General features: G+C 43.6%; 1 protein-coding gene across 1 annotated transcript in view; it reads left to right on the top strand.

Annotated features, from left to right (window-relative positions):
• Positions 1-21671, top strand: part of MAST2 (microtubule associated serine/threonine kinase 2) — a 212218-nt gene that overhangs the window by 16759 nt on the left and 173788 nt on the right. The window contains 2 exon segments of the mRNA XM_021096724.2: positions 9358-9505; positions 14885-15027. Of these exon segments, the coding sequence (XP_020952383.2) occupies positions 9358-9505; positions 14885-15027 (291 nt within the window).

Below are 21671 nucleotides of genomic sequence, written 5' to 3'. Positions count from 1 at the left end.
GAAAAAGAATGAATATATATTTATGTGTGAATCTATTTGTGTCTATATATTCTGGACTCCATATTGCTAATGCAAATTTGGTGTTCGTCTGATTCGGGATCCCTGTATATGATGGTCTAATCAGAGCTGTAGGCACCAGCCTACGCCAGAGCCACAGCAACACGGGATCCGAGCCGTGTCTGCAAACTACACCACAGCTCACCGCAACGCCGGATCCTTAACCCACTGAGCAAGGCCAGGGACCCAACCCGCAACCTCATGGTTCCTAGTCGGATTCATTAACCACTGCGCCACGACAGGAACTCCTGTATAGTTTTTTTTAAAATGGTTGCACCTGTAGCAGTTGGGCCAGGGATTAAATATGAGCTTCAGCTGTGACCTACACCACAGCAATGCTGGGCCCTTTAACCCACTGTACTGGGCCAGGGATTGAACCCAGGCCTCTGTGGAGACCCGAACCACTGCAGTTGGATTCTTAACACACTGCACCACAGTGGGAACTCCTAGACTGTATGGTTTTAATTGTCTTGTCTTCAAGATTGCTGATTCTGTCTTTGCCTGCTCAAATCTGCTATTGAACCCCCCACTGAGTTTTTAAATTTACATGTTGGTCTTTTTATCTCCAGAATTTCTGTTTGGTTCCTCCTTATAATTTCTGTCCTTTTGTTGATAGTCTTATTTTGTTCATGCGTTTCTTGATTTTCTTTAATTCTTGGTCCATGTTTTCCTTTACTGATATGAGCATATTTAAGACAATGGATTTAAGTTTACTGCTAAGTCCAGTGTTGGCCTTCCTCTGTTAACATGTTTGGATTCTTTGAGTGGGCTGTACTTTCTTATTTCTGTGTCTTGTGATTTTTTGAATTTTATTTGTTTGTGAAAAGTAGATGTTTGAATATTGGTAATTCTAGAATATAGCTTTTCCTTTTTCCCCAGGGTTTGCTGTTTTTTGATTATTGAAGGCTGTAGTTGTCCATTTACCTAGTGAGTTTTCCCAGCCTTTTAGGGGGAAACTACTTCTTACTGTGTGTGGTACTGAAGCCTCTGTTCCTTAGCTTGTGTTTTGATGAAGATTTCCTAGATTACCAGGAGCTAAACAAACAAACAGACAAACAGACACATCTCCCAGTCTTTGCAGGTAGACTTTGTGCCCTCCTTCCACCCTTAACGAGACTTGTACTGAGTCTAGGGATCAGTGGCTGAAAGTTTAGCTTAAAATCCTTTCAGGTCTTCCCCAGCGTACATTTTTGTTGTAGCCTTTCCAATTACCGTCTATACACAGGGGTTTTGACTGCCCTAATCTTCCAAGAAACCTCTCCCTTGCCTCCCAGACCTCAGGCAGTCTGTTGAGTGTCTCACTGGTAATCTTTTGCCTCAGTGGCTGTGGGTGTTTGGATCGCCTTACAGCATGTTTACGCAGTGCTTACTGCTTTTCCATCTTGAATGGCTCCTGAGTTAGGTGAGATAGAAAGAAGTGCCTTACGGCAGTCCTTTAGTAACCCCTAGACAAGTTAGAACAGACATAGACAGTAATTTGCAAATAAGGTTTATTCTACTGCTTCTGGAACAGGGACCAGGGTCCCACACTGGACACCAGCTGGTGTCTTTAAGACTGCCTCCACATCAAGGAGGGAGTAGGGCAAGGGCAAGTAAAATGCCGCAAAGCTTTCTTTCCTGTTGACTTATTTTTTTTGGCCATGCCTGTAGCATGCAAGAGTTCCTGGGCTAGGGATTGAACCCGTACCACAGTAGTGACCCAAACCAAAACAGTGACAATGCTGGATCATTAACCTGCTGTGCCACCAGGGAACTCCCTTAAGCTCTCAGTCTTTCTCTCTTTTTTTAATGCTGCACCTGTGGCACGTGGAAGTTCCCAGGCCAGGAATTGGATCCCAGCTGTGGATCCTTTAACCCACTGCGCTGGGCTGGGCTGGGACTCAAACCTACACCTCCTCAGGGACCTGAGCTACTCCAGTCTGATTCTTAATTCATTGTGCCACGGCAAGAACTCCAAGATTCAGCATGCTCTTTTTTGCTGTAAACCTTTGACTGTTTTCCAGAGTCTGACAAAGGTGATTCAGTTTCTGCTTGTTTTTCAGTGTTTCTGAGGTGGAATGTTAGCTTGAGGTGTGTACCTCACCATTCTGCTGGTGTTGCCTTGCACTTGATTGTAGTGTTTGTTGCCCTGACGGTAAGTGAGGTCGAGGATGGTCATGCTCATTTGCGCTGTTTGCCGCCTCTTTGCTGAAATGTGTGTTCAGGGGTTTTTTGGTTCATGTGTTTTCATTGGCTTCTGTGTTTTCTTACTGAATTGGGAAAGATCTTTATGTATATTGAATGCCAGTCCTTTCACAGATGTGATGTGCAAGTATTTTTCCTCTTGTGTGATTTGTTTTCATTTTTTAACAGTTTTTTTTTTTTTTTTTTTAAGGCCACTCTCATGGCATATGGAGGTTCCCAGGCTAGGAGTTGAATCAGAGCTGTGACTGCCAGCGTACACCACAGCTCGGCAACTTGGGATCCAAGCTATGTCTATGACCTACACCGCAGTTCACAGATCCTTAACCCACTGAGCAAGGCGAGGGATTGAACCCTCATCCTCATGGATACTAGTTGGGTTTGTTAACCCCTGAGCCACGACGGGAACTCCAATAATATCTTTTATAGAGTAGTTGTTTTTAAGTTTGATGAAGTCTAATTTAGAAATTTGCTTTTTTAAAACTTGTGCTTTGTCTCTTATCTAACTAAAATTATAAAAATTTACTCTTGTATTTTCATCTGAAGTTTTATACTTTTTTTTTTTTGTCTTTTGTCTTTTTAGGGCCACACCCGTGGCATATGGAGGTTCCCAGGCTAGGGGTCTAATCGGTGCTGAGGTTGCCAGCCTGTGCCACAGCCACAGCAACACCAGATCCGAGCCAAGTCTGTGACATACACCACAGCTCACGGCAATGCCGGATCCTTAATCCATTGAGCGAGACCAGGGATTGAACCCTCAACCTCATGGTTCCTAGTTGGATTCGTTTCTGCTGTGCCGTGACGGGAACTCCTGAAGTTTTATACTTTTTTTGGCCGTGCCCATGGCATGCAGAAGGGCTCAGACCTGTGCCACAGCAGTGACCTGAGCCATAGCAGTGACAGTCCTGGATCCTTAACTGCTAGGCCACCAGGGAACTCCATGAAGCTTTATACTTTTAGGTTTTGTAGTTAGACTTATGATCTATTTGGAGTTAATTTTTGTATATGTTGTCTCTAATGTATTTAAGGCATGGTCAAGGTTCAATTTTTTTTTTTTTTTTTTTTTTTTAGTTTTCTTGCTGCCCCTGTGGCATGTGGAAGTTCCCTGGCTAGGGATCGAACCTGTACCACAGCAGCTACCCGAGCTGTGCCGCAGGGGAACTCCAAGCAAAAGCTTTTAGATAGGGCTTAAGAGAATGCGCTTTGATTAGTGTGGCACCCGAGTCTGACTCTTGGCAGGGTGGGTCAGGAAAAGCCTTCCATAGGTTATGGAATTTGTTTCATCTATTGGATTACCAGTCATATAGGATAAGACAGCTTTTCTTGAGGGGCCTGGTTTTTAGCGTGATGGACAGGTTTTTAGAGTGTAGACTTCTGTTTTCAGCCGCGAGTCCTTTACTTCTAATCCTGTCCTTAACAGCATGATAAGTATAAGCACAGCACTAACCTTGGGGCTGGAGTGAGCCCGCGATTTGCTTGGGCCTTGTGGAGGCGGGAGATGAATGGTTCTGACCAAGAGAGGGAAAAGCCACAGCGCTGAATTAGAAGAGAGCTGTAAGCTCTTAGAATTGGAAGGCGTATGTAGAGATTTTGTAGTCAATTTTCAACTTTTTTTTAATAGTTGAAATTTACATGTCATATGTTAGATATTATTACAGTGTTGCTGCAATTTATTGCAGTGTTGCTGCAATAAATACAGGTTATGTGTAATTCCTGTCATGTAAGCTGTAATTCTGCTTTTAAAAAAAAAAATCTCACTTAGGAAAGAATGTTGTGGAGTTCCCACTGTGGCTCAACGGTAACGAACCCAACTAGTATCCAGGAGGGTGCAGGTTCGATCCCTGGCTTCACTTAGTGGGTTAAGGATCGGGCATTGTGGTGAGTCGTGGTGTAGGTCACAGACTCAATTCGGATCCCATGTTGCTGGGGCTGTGGCATAGGCCAGCCACAGCTCCGATTGGACCCCCAGCCTGAGAACTTCCATATGTTGCACATGCGGCCCTAAAAAGCAAAAAGCAAGAGTGTTGTAACGTACATGAACTGACTTTATTGTAGTTTTTACCAAGAACCTACTTTCATTAATTAAGTAAACCAATTGCAAACTTGAGTACTTTAAATCAATTTCAATAATTTGTGACACAGTCCTCACGATTGATCCACTCACCTCTGTGTCAGGGCATTATGTTAAAGGTATTTTATTTAGTCTGGTGGTTCTCAAACTTTAGTGTGCTTCACAGTCACTTAGAGGGCTTGTTAAAACAGATATTGCTGGCCCCCTCGCCCAGAATTTCTGATTTAGGAGATCTAGGGTGAGGCCTGAGAATGTGCGTTTCTAACAAGTTCACAGGTGGTTCTGCTGCTTCTGGTCTGGGGACCACATTTTGAGGCCGATTTTTACCTTTTTTCTATGGGCACAGTCCATTCCTTTTAAGATGGCCCATTTAGTGTTAGGTCTTCCTATAATCAAACCTACTTCTCCTTCTGTTTGTTTTTCTTTCATCTTTTTTTTTTTTTTTTTTCCCTGTCTTTTGAGGGCTGCCCCCATGGCATATGGAGGTTCCCAGTCTAGGGGTCTAATCGAAGCCACAGCTGCTGGCCTACACCACAGCAATGCCAGATCCGAGCCACGTCTGCAACCTACACCACAGCTCATGGTAACGCCAGATCCTTAACCCTCGGAGCGAGGCCCGGGATCGAACCCGGAACCTCATGGTTCCTGGTTGGATTCGTTTCCGCTGCGCCATGACGGGAACTCCTCCTTCTGTTTGTTTTATCCAGTTGTTCCTGTTCTGGCTTTTGAAGTAAGACGTTTACTCTCCTGTAGCAGGGGGGATAAAACCTCATGGAGTTGAAGAGAGTTATTCATGTCTCCTTTGTTTTTCTTTCTTTCATATTAAACGTTTATAGTTCCCTAATAGTTATTGGAAAAGTACTGTAATTTTTAGTTATGCTCCTATTGCCATAATAGTGTGTTATTTGTAAGCTTGTTTCTGCTACATTCTCTGGCTTAACGAGCACAGCACCCAAGCCGGAAATCTGGAAGTCAGCCTGGTCTCCTTCTCCTCCTTAACTCCCTATTTCACCGAAGAATCATTTGGTTGTAGAAATGATAGAAACCAGACAGAAATTTGATCCAGTTTAAGCAGAAGGGAAGAAGAGCTTATTCTCAGGGTACAGTGGTATCCCACTGAACCTGAGAACATGCAGTTTGGCTGGACCTTGTAAGTGACTAGAAGTGGTAGCTAGAGAACTGTAAGAAGTGAGGTTAGTTTTGGAGTTCCTGTCGTGGCTAAGCGGGAGCGAACCCGACTAGTGTCCCTGAAGATGCGAGTTCAATCCCTGGCCTCGCTCAGTGGGTTAAGGATCTGGTGTTGTTCTGAGCTGTGGTGTAGGTCACAGATGTGGCTTGGATCCCTGTTGCTGTGGCTGTGGTGTAGGCTGCAGCTCTGATGCACCCCCTGGCCTGGGAACTTCCATGTGCTGCGAGGGCAGCCCTAAAAAGGCAAAAAAAAAAAAGTTGGAAAGTTGGAAAGGAAGTCCCTCTTCCCATGCCCTTTTTCTTTCTCGCTTGGATTCTATGTGATTTTGTCTTATTTACTTCATTCTTTTGTCTTTCAGTGAATTCTTTGGTCAATTCAATAGTGTTCTCTTGTTTTAAAAAGTCCAGTCTAGGAGTTCCCTGGTGGCCGAGTGGTTAAGGATTCAGCATTGTCACTGCTGGCTCGGGTTTGATCCCTTGCCTAGGAACTTCCACATGCCATGGGTGCAGCCAAAATAAATAACTAAATAAAATTAAAAGCGGCTCAGTGGGTTAAGAACCTGGCTAGTATCCATGAGGATGCAGGCTTGATCCCTGGCCTCGCTCAGTGGGTTAAAGAATCCTTGTTGCTGCAAGCTGAGGCATAGGTCTCAGATGTGGCTTGCATCTGGCATTGCTGTGGCTGTGGTGTAGGCTGGCAGTTGCAGCTCCAGTCTGACCCCTAGCCTGGGAACCTCCATATGCCCCAGGTGTGGCCCTAAAAAAAGTCCAGTCTAGCTGAGCAAAAGAAGCAAGACGCACAGCAGTTCATACAGAGTGATTTCACATGTAATCTATTCCTTTGGAATCCCGGACAGTAGTCACCCTGGAGGAGAGAGGAGTGACTAGGGGAGCACAGGGGCTTTCTGGAGTTGTGTCACGGTTACGTCTTTTTTTTTTTTTAATCTTGATGCTGGTTACATACATGGATGTGTTTAACTCAGGAAAACTCATTGAATTATATGCTTAGCTGTATGTACTTTTCTGAAATGAAGAATATACCTCAGTAAAAGTAAAAAAGTCGTCCTTGCTTAAAAGCTAAATTTCATTTCCAATTTAATTTGTGTTTCCTTCCCTTTGCAAAGTTTTGACAGGAGAGACATGGAATAAGAAGGGGCATGATCTGGGGTTCTTATGTGGCTCAATGGGTTAAGGATCTGGTGTTGTCACTGCAGGGGCTCAGGCTGCTGCTGTGGTGCTGGTTTGATCCCTGGCCCAGGAACTTCCGCATGGCGTGGTTGGGGCCAAAAAAACCAACAACAAAACCCCAACAAAGCAGAGAGAAGGGGGCATGATCTGCTTCCATTTCCCTTTCCTCCCTTTTCCGACTTCTTTTCTTTGGTATGTTGTGATAGGGAATAGGGAGATTGATAAGGATTTGGCTCTGTTTTAATTGGTGCTGATCTAGTCATCTGTTGGCTGTTGCTCCTTTTATGGCTACGGTTAATTGTTCGTCCGTATAGGGTGGCAGGCATCCAGATGCTGGCTCTGTCGTGTAGCTCATTTGTAAGCTGTTTTGGGATGTTTCCCTCCAGATTGCCCTCCTATAGAGTATTCCTGATACCCTACAAGACCTCCTCACCCCCCTTCACCCACAGCTTCTTGCTGGGGTGTCGCTTCTGTGAATGGCCACCCGTATTTGGTGGGTTACCAGCACTAGCGCCTGGTTTTGACATTATTTCTCCTTGATGCGCAGGTACGATTTCATTCTTGAATATGAGCTGTTCCCTGGCTGCCTCCTCTTTTTGCATTAACTGTGGCTTCCAGTTCCCTTTCTCCCCGTGCTCCCTTAACAACTGCCGGGACATGTCGGTTGCTTTCATGGCACAGTGCCCCTTTATCCTTTTATTCGTTTACTACCTTTGCAGTTGTTTATTTTTTTAATCAAATTTACTCTCCTTATCCTTGGGCATTTGTGAATTACATTCTGGATAAGCCACCACCCATCAGTATTGTACTCTGCTATGTGTGAACCAGTCATAGTATATGAACCTAGAGGCTCTCGTAAAAAATAATTTCTCAAGGAGGTAGGCATTTTTCTTTCTTTCTGTTTTTTTGTTTTTGTTTTTTTTTTTAGGGGGGTGCTGTCTTTTTAGGGCTGCACCCACTGCATACGGAGGGTCCCAGGCTAGGGGTCAAATCAGAGCCATAGCTACTGGCCTACACCACAGCCACAGCAATACAGGATTTGAGCCACGTCTGTGACCTACACCACAGCTCATGGCAATGCTGGAACCTTAAGCCACTGAGAGAGGCCAGGGATCAAACCCGTGTCCTCATGGATACTAGCTGGGTTCATTACTGCTGAGCCATGATGGGAACTCTGGCATTTTTCCATTTATTCTCCCCTCTGTGGCTTTTTGTGTTCCTGTGATACCAGTTGCTTGGGTCTCTTTTTTTCAAATGGCAGATAACAGGTTTCATTTTAGTTATTTCTCCTTATGCTTCTCATTTTTTCTTTGTACTGTCCAGGTCTCTTTGATGTGCTACTCATCTTTGTTGTAGCTTCCTTCATTGAAATACACAAAATAGACTTCATTTACCTTATTTTTCTTCAGCATATTTTCTCATTTAATGCTTCTGATTAGCTGGGTGTTTGCATCAGAGTGTTTGCATCTTGGGAGTTCCTGTTGTGGCTCACCTGTAACAAGCCGAACTAGTGTCTGTGATGACATGGGTTTGATCCCTGGCTTCGCTCAGCGGGTTAAGTATCCAGCTTTGCTGTGAGCAGTGATGTAGACTGTAGATGTGGCTCAGACCTGGCGTTGCTGTGGCTGTGGCGTGGCCAGCAGCTGCAGCTCAGAATTGACCCCTAGCTTGGGAACTTCCATATGCCTGGGGTTCATCCCTCAAAACAAACAAACAAACAAGCAATAGACAAGTTTGCATCTTGATGATGTTTACCGAGGAGGAAATGACTTTGGGATGAGTCGGGATGGGCTAGACTAAAGTAAAGACAAAGGGGAGACACTGTCAGTGCTTCCTATTGTCTGTATTTTCTCCATTGTGCTATTATACTTTTTCATTGGAAAACGTGTATTTAGCTCCTATTATAGACATATAAAGAAAGCTGTTAGTTTTATTTTAGCCTTAATTGAATGTCAGAAGTATTTCTAACTTTGTATAATAGGGAAAGGTATGTCTATTATTTGTGATTTTTAAGGAGTTAAAATATGCTTTTCTTTACTGAATGTAGGAAGAATGTGAATAAAAGGAGAAAATCAAATAAATGAACATCAGTTGGGAGTTCCCACTGTGGTGGCTTGGAAACAGTCTGACTAGTATCCATGAGGACATGGGTTTGATCCCTGGCCTTGCTCAGTGGGTTAAGCATCTGGCGTTGCCATGAGCTGTGGTGTAGGTGACAGACGCAGCTCAGATCCCGTGGTGCTGTGGCTGTGGTGTAGGCTGGCAGCTGTAGCTCTGATTTGACCCCTAGCCTGGGAATTTCCACAGGCCACAAGTGAGGCCCTAAAAAGCAAAAAATAAATAAATAAATAAAAAATAAAAAAAAAATCTGTAGCTATGTACTTATCATGAATAACACATCCTGTCAGATCAGAATACCCTCTTGTGTCACCTTGTACATCTCACCACCTGTTTTTGCTGTGGCATTTTACGGTGAGTGTCCCACAGCACTCCCTGCCTACCCGCAGGGCTCTTCCTAAGAAGTAGGTTTCTAGCTTTAGCTGTTAAACAGGAAATACATCCAATGCGGGCACGTTTCAGCTGTAATGAGTGTTACAGAGATGTTTAATTAAAGTCCTTGCACTTTCAGAAGAGACATGGAAGACGTAGCTTTTGCTTTTTTCTCTTTGCAGGACGTGGTAGCCGGACTCAGCCCCCTGCTCTTCAGGAAGCTCAGTAATCCCGACATAGCTTCATCCACTGGCAAAGCGAAACTTCAGCGACAGCTCAGTCAGGATGACTGCAAGTTACGGAGAGGAAGCCTGGCCAGTTCTTTGTCAGGTAGCTACCTAATTGTGCTTTTGAAGAGCTGTGGGACTGTGCTGTCCATACTGAAGGGAGTGTCAGCTGCCTTGGCGCTTTGACAGCTTCTGGGGGGTGGTCTTGTGAGGAACACCTGTGGAGAAGGCTCTCCTCCTTGACTGCTTCTTCGGCCTCTCGGGGAGCTCACCTCCGAGCTGCTCGATGGTTCCCGGTTGACTGTTACACTGGTTATTCCCTTTTAATACATTTTTTTTGTCCTCTGCTCACTTCTGTAGACTTTACAAACTTGGCTTCGTTTGAGTTCCTTTTTTCTCCTATTTCCAAAACCCTTTCGAGTCCATAGGGCCTCCCCACCTCCTCCACAGAAAAGTCTTAAAAAATTCAAGGGGGAAAAGTTAACCCAAGGAAGCCACGTCTAAATAGGAAGCGATGAGGGGAGTTCCCGATGTGGCTCAGTGGAATTGAGGCTGACTGGTGTTCATGAGGATGCAGGTTTGATCCCTGGCCTCGCTCAGTGGGTTAAGGATCTCGAATTGCCGTGAGCTGTGGTGTAGGTGCAGACACGGCTCGGATCCCGCGTTGCTGTGGCTGTGGTGTAGGCCGGCGGCTACTGTTCTGACTGGACCCCTAGCCTGGGACCCTCCATATGCCGTGGGTGTGGCCCTAAAAAAAAAAAGACCAAAAAAAAAAAAAAAAGGGAAGCAATTAAAATGTGGTATAGTTTTTTTATTTTTATTTTTTTGTCTTTTGTTTTTTCTAGGGCCGCACCCACCACATATGGACGTTCCCAGGCTAGGGGTCGAATCGGAGCTGTAGCCGCCGGCCTACACCACAGCCACAGCAACACCAGATCCAAGCGGGGTCTTCGACCTACACTACAGCTCACGGCAACGCCGGATCCTTAACCCGCTGAGTGAGGCCAGGGACCGAACCCGAAATCTCATGGTTGCTAATCAGATTCGTTTCTGCTGCGCCATGACGGGAACTCCTTTGCTCTTTATTTTATTTTTTATTTGTATTTTTTGTCTTTTAAAATGTGATATAGTTTTACACAATCTGTAGAGTCTGGAAAACAGAGTCCATTTGACTTGAACTAGAGAAGCAAACGTAATACTGTTAAATTACTTGGCTTATAGTAAATAGTTTTCCATTTCTTTTTCTTTTTGTTCCTTTTCAGGGCTATTCCCTTGGCTTTATCTTCTATTGAAATTTTTATTTTGTCAGTTATGCGTTTAAACACATAGAACTATTTTTTGTTTCTTTTCTGCTTTTTAGGGCCACACCTATAGCATATGGAGGTTCCCAGCCTAGGGGTCCAATTGGAGCTACAGCTGCTGGCCTACACCCCAGCCACAGCAATGTCAGATCCGAGCCGTGTCTGTGACCTACACTACTGCTCACGGCAACACTGGATGAGGCCAGGAATTGAACCCATGCATCCTAGTCGGATTCGTTACTGCTGAGCTACAATGGGAACTTCAGAGCTGTTATTTGTTTAATTGTTTTTTTCCATAGCATTCTGCTCTTTTTCTTTCTTTTTTTTTTTTTTTTTTTTGGTCTTTTTGTCTTTTCTTGGGCTGCCCCCCGTGGCATATGGAGGTTCCCAGGCTAGGGGTCAATTTAGGGCTGTGGCCGCCAGCCTTCGCCAGAGCCACAGCAACATGGGATCCAAGCTGAGCCTACAACCTACACCACAGCTCACGGCAACGCTGGATTCTCAACCCACTGAGCGAGGCCAGGGATCGAACCCGCAACCTCATGGTTGCTAGTCGGATTCGTCAACCACTGAGCCACGACGGGAGCGCCGAGAATCCATTGCTTTTCTCTGAGATGCTAAATCTCTCCTGTCCTGTGAGATAATGTCTGGCTACTTGGGTGACACTAGGTGGAAGTGGGCTTGTGTTTGACCTTCGGTCTGTAGATTTTTAGTGACTCTGATTTCAGCCTTCTGTCTTAACTTTATGTCCTCATGGGTATCTAAATATTGGGTACAGAGTTTATCTGAGATTTTGCAGGGCAGCCTGATACTCCATTTAACTGTATCTTCCTCTACGCTTTTTATACCCTAGGCCTTTCTTTCCCTGGTTCCATTGGTTATGATTCATCTGTCAGCTTTAGATTTTCCCCAGATTTTGTGCATTCTCTCTTGGTGTGCCCGTATGTCTGTCTCTGTCTCTCTTTCTCTTTCTGGATGTAGCCCTTGTTTGTTTACTTTGCTTCTCTAGTCTCATTTAGTGGCGTTTCCTGGGAGATGTAAGCTACAAGGATGTGCTTGGTCAGCCATCTTTAACTGGGCCTATTTCTTAAAAGTGGCCTCTTGAATCATTGTGAGAATAATTAGAATTATTTATTTATTTATTTATTTATTTTTTTGGTCTTGTTGTTGTTGTTGTTGCTATTTCTTGGGCCGCTCCCGCGGCATATGGAGGTTCCCAGGCTAGGGGTTGAATCGGAGCTGTAGTCTCCAGCCTACACCAGAGCCACAGCAACGTGGGATCCGAGCCGCGTCTGCAACCTACACCACAGCTCACGGCAACGCCGGACCGTTAACCCACTGAGCAAGGGCAGGGACCGAACCCGCAACCTCATGGTTCCTAGTCAGATTCGTTAACCAATGCGCCACGACGGGAACTCCAATAATTAGAATTTTTAAGAAGTTCCCTTTTTTTTCTGAGTTATTTGTTTCCTAAAGGGCTAGTTGCCCCATTTGTTCCTATTATTCCTTCTGTTTTATGTTGTTGGTTTTTTCTCAAATTCTTGGCAGTTCTTAATGTGTTTCAGGTCCTGACTAATGTGTGTGCAAATGGGTTTCTTCTGCTCTTGTGGAAGCCTCTTTCCTCAGCAGGCCCTTATTTTTACAGAGATAGAGACGTGATACTAGCCTTTGTCTAGGTGCATAGGTGAACTTAACAAGCTAGCTTTCCTTTAGGTTGTCGTCATCTGCAGGCAGATTGTCTAGGGAGCTTGGCAGCATTTGCAGAAGGAAGGAAGCTGGGCAGGCTCTACTCTGGGCTTATGGAAGTTTTAAGTAGAGAACCATTATTAGTTTTTTGGAGGGTTTTACAGAAAGACTTTTATTAAAGCATGCGTTTGAAAGAAGACTTGAAAGATAACTAGATTTTTTTTTTTTTCCAAGTTGCATGTTCCTAGGAGTGCCGTGGTTGCTTAGTGATTAAGGACCTGGAGTTGTCACTGCTGTGGCTGGGGTTGCTGCTCTGTCGTGGCTTTGATTCCTGGCCCAGGAACTTCTGTATGCTGTGAATGTGGTCAAAAAACAAAACAAAACAAAACATGTTTCTTATTAAAGATGTAAAATATGCCACTTATAAAAAATTTGAGGGGTTCTCGTTGTGGCACAGTGGAAATGAATCTGACTAGGAACCATGAGGTTGTGGGTTCGATCCCTGGCCTTGCTCAGTGGGTTAAGGATCCAGCATTGCCGTGAACTGTAGACACAGCTCGGATCTGATGTTGCTGTGGCTGTGACTTAGGCTAGCAGCTGTAGCTCTGATTGGACCCCTAGCCTGGGAACCTCCAAATGCTGCAAGTACCACCCTAAAAAGCAAGAAAAAAAAAAAATTGAGAGCAGAGACATGTATATGTCCAAGTGAAAATTCCTTCCTAATCTTTACTTTCTTTTGTCTCTGTCCAACCATGTATATATACATTTAAAGTATTATATGAATATATCTAAACTTTATTTTAAAAATCAGAATTGGGATCATATGCTGTATGCTTCCTTTCTGCTATTTTTACTCAACAGGAAATGTTGAACATTTTTCACTTGACTACATGTTGAGCTGTCCCATTATTTTTAATAGGTTCAGTGTGTAATATGTGGAAATATAATTTCTTTAACTTGTGATGATCATTTACCTTATTTCCAGGTTTGTTTGGCGAGCATTGCTAGGTCGAACATTCTGCGCTGCTTTTTTCCCCTTTACAGTGCGTTCCTACAAGAGGAGTGCTGAGCATACTCAAGCTAAAATTGCAATAGGTTTTGCTAAATTGCCCCCGAAATAAATTGCATCACATTTTGTTTTCAGTAAAAGGATGTGTTGTAGCAAATACAAAACCCAAACCTTCTTTTGCTCAGACCTCTTTGTAAAAATGGATATTTCCGTGACAAATAGGATTTTGCCAGGAAGAAGAAGGGTTTTCAAGTGAATTGGTGATCCAGGTAAAGCCAGAAGAAGGTGCAGGGCAGAAGATTGAAGGTGAATGAATGAATCAGTTTTGAAAGAGTGGAAAGAGCTGAGGCCAGGAAGGATTTATGGAGGACCTTTTTAGTATTTTAAAAGTGTGGCTTAATTCTGTAAACAGTGGGAATTTGTCAAGTTTCTCAGGAAGGGAATGCCGTGACTACAATGGTTTGGACTGGATCACTAGCAACAGTGTGGAGAATGGTGTGAAGGAAGGGGTTGAAATGGGACTCAGCTAGAAAGGCTTTGCAGTTCTAGATGCTCAGTCTTTCTAAGTGTCTTTCTTGTGGTCTTTCAATGGGATTAAGGCAGTCAGTCAGCCTGAATGGAATACATGGAGTCTCGCGAGAGAGTGTAGATTCAGTGTTTATCTTCCGGAAGGCGAAGGGCCAGCCCTGTCGAGGAGAAACTGTGAGCTCTACACTCACGGCATGCAGAAGTTCCAGGTCAGGGCCTGAACTAGCGCTACAGCAAACACCCTAAGCTGTTGCAGTGACAGCACTGATTCCCTAACCTGCTGAGCCACACAGGAACTCTTTTCGTTGAGTTGGTGAGGCACTAAGTACGATGGAGGGGACTGGAAAACTCTTAGCCTGCTAGGTTGGGTGCCTAGCATGGTGGTGGGTGTTACAGAGAATTTAAAACAGTTCTGGGAGTTCCCGTTGTGGCGCAGCAGAAATGCATCCGACTAGGAACCATGAGGTTGTGGGTTCGATCCCTGGCCTTGCTCAGTGGGTTAAGGATCCGGTGTTGCCATGAGCTGTGGTGTAGGCTGGTGGCTACAGCTCTGATTAGACCCCTAGTCTGGGAATCTCCATATGCCTCAGGTACGGCCCTAAAAAGACAAAAGACAAAAAAAAAAAAAACCCAAAAAACAGTTCTGGAGTTTCCTTGTGGCAACTCTGGCATCGTAACTGCAGTAGGTTGGGTTGCTGCTGTGGCATGGGTTCGATCCCTGGCCAGGGAACTTCACATGCCATGGACGTGTCCAAAAAAAATAGTTCAGTTCAGTATTCCACTTGCTGTTCTCACATCATCAACACAATTGTACATTTTAGAGGCTACAGATTCTAAAATGGGTGTGGAGGACTTCACTTTGTTTTTCGATCAGTGTGATTTTAATCCACTTGATGTTATTGTATTTTTTTATTCACTAATTAATGATTTGTTAATTTTCCAAACCTTGTGTTTGAAGGCAAGCAGCTGCTCCCCTTGTCCAGCAGTATCCATAGCAGTGTGGGACAGGTGGCTTGGCAGCCTTCTGGAGAAGCATCAAACCTGGTTCGGATGAGGAATCAGTCCCTCGGACAGTCTGCGCCTTCTCTTACTGCGGGCTTGGTAAGTGCGCCTTCTCTTCCTGCCGGCTTGGTAGGTGTTAGTTGAGATGGTCCCTTGCTCTATGAACAAGTCCTTGCTTGTCATTTGTCATTGCCGAATATATTGTTTTTCTTTTTAGGGTTTGGATAGTTGGAGTTCTCAAAGCGAAGTATAGCAAAGAATGAAATTTAACAGACTGTCTTCTCTTGCTCTCTCACGCTGTCGCTGGAACTGATTACATAATGCGAGTCAAGGAAAAGATTCAATATGATTGTAACTTTAATAAATAACTTTCCCGAGAAAGAGCTTTCTTATAGAAGTGATTCTTAATCTTGTGACGTTGTATTGTTTCTGTGTATAGCTCTGTGTATAAATATTTGATACATGAGGCTAGGGAACATGTTTTGCACAAAGTAGGCACTTCAGTATATATTGGATAAAGATGGAGCCTTCTCGATGTCTCGGCTTTGTATGGTAGACGGGACCTAACAAAGGTTAAGCTGTGCAGTCAGGAAAGGTTATTTCCTGCCTGTTATTGCATCCTGTACCCTTTTACTCTCAGTGGCCCTGCCGCTTTACTTAGGGTACCTGTTGACTGCTGGTCTCACACTCGTCCTTTTATCTGTAGGGTAAGGCACACCAGTAATTTGCAGGGTACAGTAACAGAAGCTTGGTTGGATTAATACTTGTTTGATGTGCAGTGTCCACAAAAGGTTTGATGTGTCAATACTAGTCTGAAATGATGTCACCTCTATCCTTGTCCTTGTCTTAATTGTCATTTTTATGAATTTTTTGGATAAAGGCACTGAAGAAATGCTTATCACACATGCTGGTGGCATTTTTCCCATGTCGAATGTTAAGTTGATTCAGAGCCTCTTGAACAGAAATAATGGTTCAAGAAGAACCAGCAAAATAATGTTTAACAGAGAGAAAAGTAACCTTTGAAAAGCCAAAGCTCAAAACTGGATTGAAGGAGTTCCCTGGTGGCCCAGCAGATTAAGGATCTGGTGTTGTCACTGATGTGGCTCACATCACCCTTGTGGCTCAGGTTTGATCCCTGGCCTGGGAACTGTTTGCATGATGCAGCCGTGGCCAAACAAACAAACAAAAAAACCAAACTGGATTGAAGTTTGAATTAAAGTCATGTTCCAAGATATTGCATCACCTTTATCCATTAAGCAGTCACTTTCCATTGTGCCTTTATCCCAGCCCTGGTACCTCACAATCTGTATTTTGTCTCTGAAACGGATTACCTATTTTGGATATTTCTTATGATGGAATCGTACAATTATGTGATCTTTTGTGTCTGGCTGCTTTCATTTAGCATGATATTTTTGAGGTTTATCCGTATTGTAGTGTGTGTCAGTACTTTATTCCCTTTCATGGCTGAGTAAGATCCCATCAGTTGGATACACCATAATCGTTTATCCATTCTTGAGTTGAAGGACCTTTGGGTTGTTTCCACCTTTTGGCTGTTGGGAGAAATACTGCTCTGCGATTCATATGCAAATGCTTGAGTTCCTGGTTTCAGTTCTTTGGGGTATGTACCTACCTAGGAGTAGAACTGCTGAGTCATATGGTAATTCTCTCTCTCTCTTTTTTTCTTTTTTCTTTTTTCCTTTTAGGGCCACACCTGAGGTTTATGGAAGTTCCCAGGCTAGGGGTTGAATCTGAGCTGCAGCTGCCAGCCTTCACCACAGCCACACCAGATCTGAGCCATGGCTGCGACCTCCGCCACCCCTCACAGCAACGCTGGATCACTGAGTGAGTGGCCTCACTGAGTGAGGCCAGAGATCAGACCTGCGTCCTCATGGATACTAGTTGGATTTTTCACCCACTGAGCCACAATGGGAACGCCGTCTTTAATTTTTTAAGGAGCCATTAAGCTATTTTCCACATTGGATGCATCGTTTGGCATCCTTACCGGCAATGTATGAGGGTTCCATTTTTTTTCTATATATTTGCCAGTACTTGTTATTTTCTGGGGTTTTTGGTTTTGTTTTTGTCTTCTTAAAAATTATAGCTATCCTGGAGTTCCTGTTGTGGTACAGCAGAAACAAATCCATTTAGTATCCATGAGGATGCAGGTTTGATCCCTGGCCTTGCTCAGTGGGTTGGGGAGCCAGTGTTGCCATGAGCTGTGGTGTAGGTCGCAGACATGGCTTGGATCCTGTGTGGCTGTGGCTATGGCTGTGGTGTAGGTTACAGCTCTGATTTGACCCTTAGCCTGGGAACCTCCATATGCTGCAGGTGTGGCCCTTAAAAAAAAAAAAAGACCCAAAAAAAAAAAAAAAAGGAGCTATCCTAATCGGTGTTAAGTAGTGTTTCATTGTGGATTTGATTATTATTATTTTTTTATTTTTTTAGCTGTACCTTTGGCATGCAGAAATTCCTGGGCCAGGGATCAGCCCTAGCTGCTACAGTGACAATGCTGAATCTTTAAGTGGCTGTACCTCAAGGGAACTCCTGATTATCATTTTCTTAACTTAATATTTCAAAAATTCTGAGGTGTCATATACTGGGTATACTTTTGAAGGAATTAAAAATTCAAAGAGTTCCTCCTGGGTGGGAAGCCCCACAGACTGGAAACTAACTGGTTCACAGAGACGCACCTACAGGAATGAGAGTTCTGAGCCCCACATCAAACTCTCACGTGTGGGGATCTGGCATGGGGAGAAAGAGCCCCTGGAGCATCTGGCATTGAAGGCCAGTGGGGCTTGTGTGCAGGAGCTCCATAGGACTGGGGGAAATGAAGACCCCATTCTTGAAAGGCGCACACAGACTTTCACGTGCACTGGGTCCCAGGGCAAAGCAAAGTCTCCTTTGGAATCTGGGTCAAACCTGACTGCAGTTCTTGGAGGACATCCTGGGAAAACAGGGGTGAATGTGACTTGTGAGGGAAGGTCATTGAAAGCAAAGCTCTCGGGAATATTCAGCAGCTGCCTTTCTCTGGAGGTGGCCATTTGGGAAAAATCTGGCCCCACCCATCAGCCAGCTGCTGAGAAGCCCCAGGCCAAACAACAATCCAGGTGGGATCACAGCCCCGCCCCTCAGTAAACAGGCTGCCTAAAGACCCCCTCAGGCACACAGCTGCCTCTAATCCCATCCAGAGACTAAGCCCCACCCACCAGAGGGATTAGAATTGGCTCCACCTACCAGGGGGCAGGCAAGAGGAAGCCTACAGTAAGCCCCCCCATACTGACTTCAGCCACAGGGGGGCAGACATCAGAAGTAAGGGAGGCTACAACCCAATTATCTGTAAAAAGGTCACCACACCAAAAACCTATCAAAATGAAAAGACAGAGAACTATACCTCAGATGAGGGAGAAAGGAAAAACCCCCGAAAATCAGCTAAATGATCAGGAGATTCTCAGCCTCCAGGAAAAAGACTTTAGACTGTTGATGCTGAAGATGATTGATGCAAGACATTGGAAATAAACTGGAGGCAAAGATGGATAACTTACAGGAAACCCTGACCAAAGAGATACAAGATAGAAAACTTAAACAAGAAGAGATGCAAAATACAGTAACTGAAATAAAAAAGTCACCAGAAGCAGCTAACAGCAGAATACAGGAGGCAGAAGAACAAATAAGCAAGTGGAGGACAGATTCGTGGAAATTACGGATGCAGAACAGAAAAGAGAAAAAAAGACTGAAAACAAACGAAGAGAGTCTCAGAGAACTCTGGGACAACATGAAACGCTCCAACATCCGTATTATAGGGGTGCCAGAAGGAGAAGAGAGAGAAGGGGACAGAAAACATATTCCAAGAGATAACAGCCGAAAACTTGCCTAATATGGGAGAGGAACCACTCACTCAAATCCAGGAAGCACAATGAGAACCATATAAAATAAACCCAAGGAGGAACACCCCGAGACACATATTAATCAAACTGACCAAAATGAAAGACAAAGAGAAAATCTTGAAAGCAGCTAGGGAAAAGAAACAAGTAACATACAAGGGAACCCTAATATAAGGTTAGTCAGCAGACTTTTCAGCAGAAACTCTGCAGGCCAGAAGGAAGTGGCATGATATACTTAGTGTGATGAAAGGAAAAAACCTCCAACCAAGATTACTCTACCCAGCAAGGCTCTCATTCAGATTTGAAGGAGAAATCAAAACCTTCACAGGTAAGCAAAAGCTGAGAGAATTCAGCAACACTAAACCAGCTTTATGACAAGTACTAAAGGAACTTCTCTAGGCAGAAAAGAACAAGAGAAGAAGGAAAAAAAGAGCAACAAAAACAAATCCAAAGCAATTAATAAAATGGCAATAAGAACATACATATCAATAATTACCTTAAGTGTTAATGGACTGATCGACCCAACCAAAAGACATAGACTTGCTGAATGGATACAAGAACAAGATCCATATATATGCTGTCTTCAAGAGACCCACTTCACTTCTAGGGGCACATACCAATTGAAAGTGAGAGGATGGAAGAAAATATTTCACGTAAACAGGGATCAAAAGAAAGCTGGAGTAGCAATACTCATATCAGACAAAATAGACTTTAAAATGAATATTTTAAGGGACAAAGAAGGACGTTACATAATGATCAAAGATAAATCCAAGAAGAAGATATAACAATTTTAAATATCTACACACTCAACATAGGTTCACCACAATATATAAGGTAACTGCTAACAACCTCAAAAGGACAACTTGGCAATAACACAATAATAATGCAGGACTTTAACACCCCACTTACAGCAATGGACAGATCAACCAACAGAAAGTCAATAAGCAAACACAGGCCCTGAATGATGCATTAAACCAGATGGACTTAATAGATATTTATAGGACATTCCATCCAAAAGCAACAGAATACACATTTTTCTCAAGTGCACATGGAATATTCTCTAAGATTGATCACATCCTGGGCTACAAATCCAACCTCGGTAACTTAAAGAAAATTGAAATCATATCAAGCATCTTTTCCGACCACAAAGCTATATGACTGGAAATCAACAACAAGAAAAAACTGCAAAAAACACAAACACGTGGAGACTAAACAACATGCTGCTAAACAACCAATGGATCACTGAAGAAATCAAAGAGGAAATGAAATAATACCTGGCAGCAAATGATAATGAAGATACGACACTCCAAAACCTATGGGATGCGGCAAAAGCCGTTCTAAGAGGAAAGTTTATAGCAATACAAGCCCACCTCAGGAAACAAGAAAAAGCTCAAATAAACAAGCTGACTTTACATCTAAAGCAGCTCGAGAGAGAAGAACAGACAAGACCTAAAGGTAGTAGAAGGAAAGAAATCATAAAAATCAGGGCAGAAATCAGTGAAATAGAAACAAAACCATAGAAAAGATCAATGAAACAAAAAGCTGGTTCTTTGAAAAGATCAACAAAATTTATAATCCCCTAGCCAGACTTATCAAGCAAAAAAGAGAGAGGACTCAAATCAATAAAATTAGAAATGAAAAAGGAGAAGTAACAACGGACGTCACAGAACTACAAAGGATCATAACAGACTACTATATGCAACTATATGCCAGTAAAATGGAAAACCTAGAAGAAATGGACAAATTCTTAGGAAAGTACAATCTTCCAAGACTAAACCAAGATTAAATAGAAAAGATGAATGGACCAATCACAAGAACTGAAATTGAAACTGTGATTAAAAAATTGACAACAAACAAAAGTCCAGGACCAGATGGCTTCACAGGCGAATTCTATCAAACATTTAAAGAAGAACTAACACCTCTCCTTCTGAAACTATTTCAAAAAATTGCAGAGGAAGGGATACTCCCAAACTCATTCTATGAGGCCACCATCACCCTGGAACCAAAACCAGACACAAAAAAAGAAAACTACAGGCCAATTTCACTGATGAACATCGATGCAAAAGTCCTCAACAAAATACTAGCGAACCGCATCCAATAATACATCAAAAGGATTGTACATCATGATCAAGTGGGATTTATCCCAGGGATGCAAGGGCTCTTCAATATCCGCACATCCATCAGTGTGATACACCACATTAACAAACTGAAGAATAAAAACCATAGGATCCTCTCAATAGACACGGAAAAATCCTTTGACAAATCGTCCTTTGACCGATTTCTGATAAAAACCCTTCAGAAAGTGGGCATAGCGGGAACCTACCTCAGCATGATAAAGGCCATATACGACAAACCCACAGCGAACATCATTCTCTCTTTTTTTTTTTTTTTGTCTTTTGTCTTTGTTGTTGTTGTTGTTGTTGTTGTTGTTATTGTTGCTATTTCTTGGGCCGCTCCCGCGGCATATGGAGGTTCCCAGGCTAGGGGTTGAATCGGAGCTGTAGCCACCGGCCTACGCCAGAGCCACAGCAACTCGGGATCCGAGCCGCGTCTGCAACCTACACCACAGCTCATGGCAACGCCGGATCGTTAACCCACTGAGCAAGGGCAGGGACCGAACCCTCAACCTCATGGTTCCTAGTCGGATTCGTTAACCACTGTGCCACGACGGGAACTCCCGCGAACATCATTCTCAATGGAGAAAAGCTGAAAGAATTCCCGCTGAGATCAGGAACAAGACAAGGATATCCGCTCTCACCACTACTCTTCAACATAGTTTTGGAAGTCCTAGCCACAGCAATCAGAGACGTAAAAGAAATAAAAGGAATCCAAATTGGAAAGGAAGAAGTAAAACTATCACTA

Source organism: Sus scrofa, chromosome 6 (genome assembly GCF_054392235.1).
Source record: "Sus scrofa isolate SSC_HxYL_T2T_F1_AM1 chromosome 6, Sscrofa_HxYL_maternal_Yorkshire_Landrace_v2.0, whole genome shotgun sequence".
Lineage (NCBI taxonomy): Eukaryota > Metazoa > Chordata > Mammalia > Artiodactyla > Suidae > Sus > Sus scrofa.
Note: the sequence above shows the minus strand (reverse complement) of the source record. Positions and strands in the feature narration are given on the sequence as shown.